This window comes from Pterocles gutturalis, unplaced genomic scaffold, assembly GCF_000699245.1.
Source record: "Pterocles gutturalis isolate BGI_N339 unplaced genomic scaffold, ASM69924v1 scaffold13741, whole genome shotgun sequence".
In the NCBI taxonomy this organism is placed as follows: Eukaryota; Metazoa; Chordata; class Aves; order Pterocliformes; family Pteroclidae; genus Pterocles; species Pterocles gutturalis.
In genome coordinates this window covers 75337-81444 of record NW_010103255.1, presented here as the reverse complement: position 1 = coordinate 81444, position 6108 = coordinate 75337, and the positions used below count along the sequence as shown (strand labels likewise).

At 36.6% G+C, this 6108-nt stretch overlaps 1 protein-coding gene across 1 annotated transcript in view; it reads left to right on the top strand.

The window, feature by feature from the left end:
• Positions 1-789: 789 nt before the first annotated feature.
• Positions 790-6108, top strand: part of CCDC67 (coiled-coil domain containing 67) — a 44023-nt gene continuing 38704 nt past the window's right edge. The window contains exon 1 of the mRNA XM_010086657.1: positions 790-833. Within this exon, the coding sequence (XP_010084959.1) occupies positions 790-833 (44 nt within the window). The remainder of the gene's footprint in view (positions 834-6108) is intronic.

Sequence of the window (6108 nt, the reverse complement as noted above, 5' to 3'; positions counted from 1 at the left end):
TCAGGTGCTGGTCCCCTCTGGAGCCAAGGCTGCGGTGCTATGAGGCGATTTCTTCACATCTATATGTACTGGTGCTCATGCCCTTGAGAGCCCCACTGCTCCCCCCCCAGAAGGAATTCGGGCTGTTTGATGCCACCCTGTCACCTGTTGTGTGGTTGGTTTGTGTTCCCACGTGCGTCCTTGTGTCCTGCTGGACCCACAGAATGGAACTGATCCCAGCAACAGTCCTGTTCTGATCTTTCTGCCGAGGTACTTAGGGGCTGTGCCTCAGTAACACATCTGCTAAGCAAGGGAGCAAACAGTCAACGGGAGTCCAAAATTTTGTTGGAGACCAATTATAGCCTGGGTGTGGGTTAATTAGGATGTGTAAAGGTATGAGAAATGGTTGCTCAATGCAGCTATGGATCTATGACAAATTTGTGTTTATGTGTTTTAAACTGTTTTGGCAAATCATTTACATCATTACACAATAGGGAATGATCCAAAACAAACTTCCTTATGGAAATCCAGGGCTATGCTCACACTAGCACCACCTCTAGTAATTTCTGTGCTGCACCCACCGAGTGCAGGAGCTGCTGGGCTTACTCTGTAAGTTTTCATTTTGCCTATTACAGCCTGTAATTAGAGCTACATTCCCCTGCTGTTGTTTGCAATGGGAGAATTACAGAAATTGAAAGAAAAACATAACCCTATCCAGTGTGCACTACTTGGCTGTGTAAACGCATGTGTTTAAGAATCTGAATTATTTGATTTTTATTGTTTAAACAGTTTAAAACGATGATCAGTAATATGGAGAAGGACTTTGAAGTGTTTCAGGAACAAGCTGTTGCTAAGTAAGTAATGACTTATTGTCTGGGAGCTGAATATATAATGGAATTGAGTTATGTGGGTTTATTAAAAATATGAAACAAAATGTTAATGATTTTAGAAGAAAATGTGATTCTCAATTTGTTCTGCTGCTTTCTTTGCAAAATGGAGAGGTTACTGGTAATTAACGCATCTTATTGCTTTAGCTAATAATCTACTGACTATTTGTGTTAGTTATTTACATTTTTAAAATCTTCGTACCTGAACAAAAGCAGAAAAAATGAAAGCTATGTGGGGTTTTATTAAGACATTCAGAAATGTTATCTTAAACTGTTCTAAAAAGTAGTTGAAGTTGCTAGGCTACAGCAGTATAAACTTACATATCCCAACTCTTAAAACATTCAAAAATCTTAAAAACAGGGGTATTAATTGGTAAAGCCCTAGTCTTACTTTGCACAGGTGATAACCATAATTGTTTTTCACAAGTATTAAGTGCACTTTTCATCACAGCATCATCTTTTTTTGACATAATCCAAGTTCTTCTAGTATTAATCTAAAAAAAATATTAGTACAGCACAAAATCTTTCTGAAGAAGTGTAAACATGGGTGAGATTTGCTGTAGGACCTCATCCCATCCAGCCTGTTCAAGGAACATAGCAATATAAAAAGTCCTTCCCCATATAATGAGCTAAATAGAATATTTATCTATAATAATTTGTAAATAAACTTATTACCTATTTTTCATATAAAACAGTTTCTTCTGTCATTATTTCCAAGAAGCAGGCCAAGGTAATATGATGCATATTAAGTTATTTCTTAAAATAACAGAAACACACATCTTCTGTCACACTTTATTCTGGCCCGAGAAAGTTTTAATAGGATTTTAAAGTGTGCTCTGTTGTACTGACAAATAATGTATGCTCTTTTAATGATAGAAAAAAGTTGCTGCAGTAAAATATTGTATTCTGAATGATGTGGCCCTTTTTTTTTGGCTTTGAGGGTCAGTCTTTTTGTTAGTTATATGATTGGTAGGTATGGTCATATAAAAACTTGAATTAAAAAAAATAAAAATATTGCTATTCTTTGGATACTATTTTAACAAATCAAAAGCCTGTTTCAAGAGTTCAGATCCTGCCTGGCCTTTGTTGTAATAGACATATGTGAAATTTCAGGCTATTGCAGATGAATCTGGAGAGTGTTTTGTCCCATCATAAAATGGGTATTTTAGGTAGCTATTTCCATTAACTATACAAAGAATCTGGAAGAGTAGTTTAGAATACACATACAATGATAGGAGACATTAGTTTCAGTCTGTGCTGAGAATATTCTGGAGATAATGCAGATAGCTTTGAAATTTGGGAAGATGGCTGAATAATGGTGGTAGAAATCATGGCAATTACATCCCAGCTGCAAGAACTCATAAATCCCAAATTATCCATCCACAGATGTGTATGATTCTGTATGGCTGTAAATTGTTAAATAAATCAGTTGTAGTTCATATAATGGAACTTTGGGGTAGAATCTAATGGACTATTGTATCACAACCAATTTATATATTTCCTATTTTTAAAACAAGTTTTAAGAAGAGAAAATGAAAGAATCTAATGGACTATTGTATCACAACCAGTTTATATATTTCCTATTTTTAAATCAAGTTTTAAGAAGAGAAAATGATTTAATTTTGGCTGTAGAAGCTGGGTTAAGGATCAAAAACTAATGAATGTAAGATGGCAAACTTTGTTAACATTGTTCTGCATAGGTTTTCCTTGTGTTTACATATTTTCCTATTTTTCAGCAAACCTGAGTAATAATGGAGGAAGGCATGAAGTACAGACTGACAGTATGAACCAAACATTCCTAAAATGTCAGTTTCTAAATTAGGACTTTATTCTAAAGTGTATGGACAATATAGTCTTTCTGTGTCTACTAGGAAACAATCAGAAAAGTGTGATCTGTGCAGAATTCCAAAGCAGAAGACAGATAAATAGAGCTAGAAAGGTCTAACTGATGCAAGAATCATTTGTAATGAAGATAAAGGCCTGGAGCTGGCAAAACTTATTATCTGGATTTTGGTTTGTCTACGTTTGAAAAATCTAGATTTTACATGAAGTTATTAATAAGAGCAGATTATGAATCCTCTCTATTTTCACCAATATGGAAATAGAATAAAAGAAGACTAAGAGCTTGCCTACATCACTTTAAACATGAAATACCTTTAAGTGTTTTGAGCTGTTTCAAAGTAAACGCACACAAAAAAACACACACACAAAAAAATAGCTGACACTTGCTTAAGTACAAGACATTACTTCCGTGTATGAAGAATCCATTTGATGTACACATTCAGCAAAGTGTGAATGTTGAATGTGTATGTGTAAAAAACACATACTTCTTCGTTTCATGGGAAAATGTGTTCTTTGTGGTTTTGTTTGCCTGATGGCATATTAAACAAAAGATACCAGAGTTTTCATCAGACCACATCCAGTGATCAAAATAAATTCTCATTACTGTAATACCACATGATGGCCATATTCTGAGGGGAATAATTAGCACTCTTTTCAAAACAGTGAAGGAACTGAAATAATTGTTACAATAGCTAGTAGTACCTCTGTGCTAGTAGGTGGGAATAACTGCCAAATATATCTTTGTGCAGCCCTGTTTGTAATGCCACAGCCATGATATAGGATAGTTCTGGTAGTGGAACAGCAGCAGTAATCTACAGCTTCTGGTACAGCTTTTCTTTTTCAGCTGCAGGTGTACCTAGAGGATCTAGGTAAGGAAGTAGATGGAGAAGGTGAAGATAGACTGAGAAACTGTTTCAGAAGGGATTTTTCTTTCAACAGCTCCCTTTCATATATTGGTGGCTCTAGGTTCAAAAAACATGCAAGAACTTTGAGAGAAAATTTTCTATCAACAGCTGCAGAACTTGCCTTGTGGGGGATGATCTGCAAAAGGAGAGGTGAAAGCTAAGAGAGAAAGATGTCAGCCATGGTGGGTCTGAAAGGGTAACCTGACGATCCAGGCTAGAGGTTGTATTTGCACTTGCATAACAATATTTAGATGATCCATGTGACACACAATAAAGTTTCTGAAGGCTAAAATCAGATAGCTGAGTCATTGCTGGTGGTTCACCCGAGTGTCGCCACCTGATAATACATGAGGCTGGAAGGGCCCAGGTCCATATAGCAGCATCATAGAAAAGGTAGTCCTGATGCAGTATCACTTCATCTTCTGTTTTTAAAATCCCATTTTGTATTCCATTCAGAGGGAATCAAAGTTTGCTGCATCATTACTGCTATACTGAGATGAGTTTCAGGCACTTGGAGCGGGGGCAGTTTTGGTTTGCGATATGTACATCACAGTGTACTACTTGCTTGCCCTTTGGTTACTATCATTCTATGACTTATATTACATTTTGAAATGGCATTGCTAACAGTTTTAACATTAAAAAGGCATTAAGATTTATGTGTGTTTTTAAAAAGCCTTGCCAAGCTTGATATCGATAGTATTAAATTTTCAAGGGTTTGTTGATATAAAAAAGTTTTAAGGAATTTAACTTTAAAGAATCATGTTGAGTTTTAATTATGATATAGTAAATCTAACAAATTTGGTCCAATTTCCTGTAATAATTATCAAAACAAGGGATATGCACCACTTAAGCACCAAAATAAGATATTCAATAAACACGTGTCCATGTAAAGGAACTCTTTTTAGTGCAGTGCAGTCAGAAGTTGAGCATGCAGGACGTGAAATGCAGAGTGTGCGGGACCAGCGCGTGACCCAGCGCACCACCTACAGACAGGGGACTTCAGTGTGTCTACACGGACACTGGGAGGGCAGACATTTGAAGAACTGGCTGAACAGCTGGGATGTGAAAGATTAGCAGAAAGGAAGGGAGGCATTTTCATACTAGCATTCACCCAAGATGGCTGGATTAACTACAAAGTGTAAAAGCATCTGCTTACGTTAAGGCTTGGTTTGCACAGTAATTTACATAAGAGGAGGATGTTAGTTAGCTTCTGTTCTTCAGCCATGCGCTGGCAGCACACTCGTTGAAGGTTCGCTGGCAATAGGAATATTACCTCTGAGTGCATGGCTCAGCTCGTGTTTGGTTAAGTGAGGTTCTACAAAAATGGAGTTCCTAATTGCTTGGCACATTCTTGGATGCAACGTCCCTCAAAAACGTGCCAGATTTTAATGTTCGTGACACAAAATGGCATTCTGAGCTAATTTTGGGTATCAAAATCCTCTCCAACATTTCCTAGGATGGATGCTTTTTATCATTAACCCTTTTGTAGGTTGCTGCTGCATTGTTCAGATGCTGCACCATCTTTTGTTTCTGTGTGACTGTCTCTGCGGCAATTATTTCAGAAAAATAATAGCTATGCTAATTTTAAGGAAATAGCTATGCTCATTTTAACAAACTGTCGTGCCACAGAGATATTAGAATGACTGCAAACTGATTAGTTATCATAAAGGCACTTTATGAGCACACAGAGGTGTGTACCATCAGCAGTCAAGAGAACACATAGCTTTTAATTTTTTATAAATTAAAGAACCAATTAAATTATAACCAGTGGCTATCACTTTTACTTTTGGGGAAAATGTCAATGAGATAAATAATATTAATAAAAGGAAAATGGAACATGTCATAACTCAAAACAATGTCGCAGCATTCTTAGATTATTTTAAGTGAAGAAACTGGTTTATCAGAATGCTAAATTTATCATGAAAAGTAATGTGTTGCAAGACAATTTTTATATCAGTTTAGATATCAGGAGGGATAGTTAACAAATTTATGAAAGAATGCAATTTCTGGTTTTATCAGCAGGTTTTTTGGAAATTCAATATAGGCTTCTAATCAAAAGCAAAAAAAGAAGGAAGAGACTTGAAAATTATGCAAAAATATGAGGAAATTGAAATTAAATGCAGGTTAAACTTCAGTTTTAAAATGAATAGTCACTATGCCAGATGAAAAAAGTGAAGAGAAAGCAGCAGGTGTGCCACTCACAGTTTACTAACAGTATGACTGGTTGAGGTAAGGGAGAGAGAGTTGACAGTGGAGAAACAACACTGGTTTTGTTTGTACCTTCATTTAGATATGGCAGTAATTGGATACCCTGATCTCTCAATCATTTCTGTGGCTCTCCTCTGGACCCACACTAACAGGTCCATGTCCTTCCTGTGCTGAGGACTCCAGAGCTGAACACAGTACTCCAGGTGGGGTCTCGCGAGAGCAATGCTCATTTGATAGTTCATCCCTGAAAGAGTGAGAGGATATCAAACAGCATTTAAGCTAGGCAA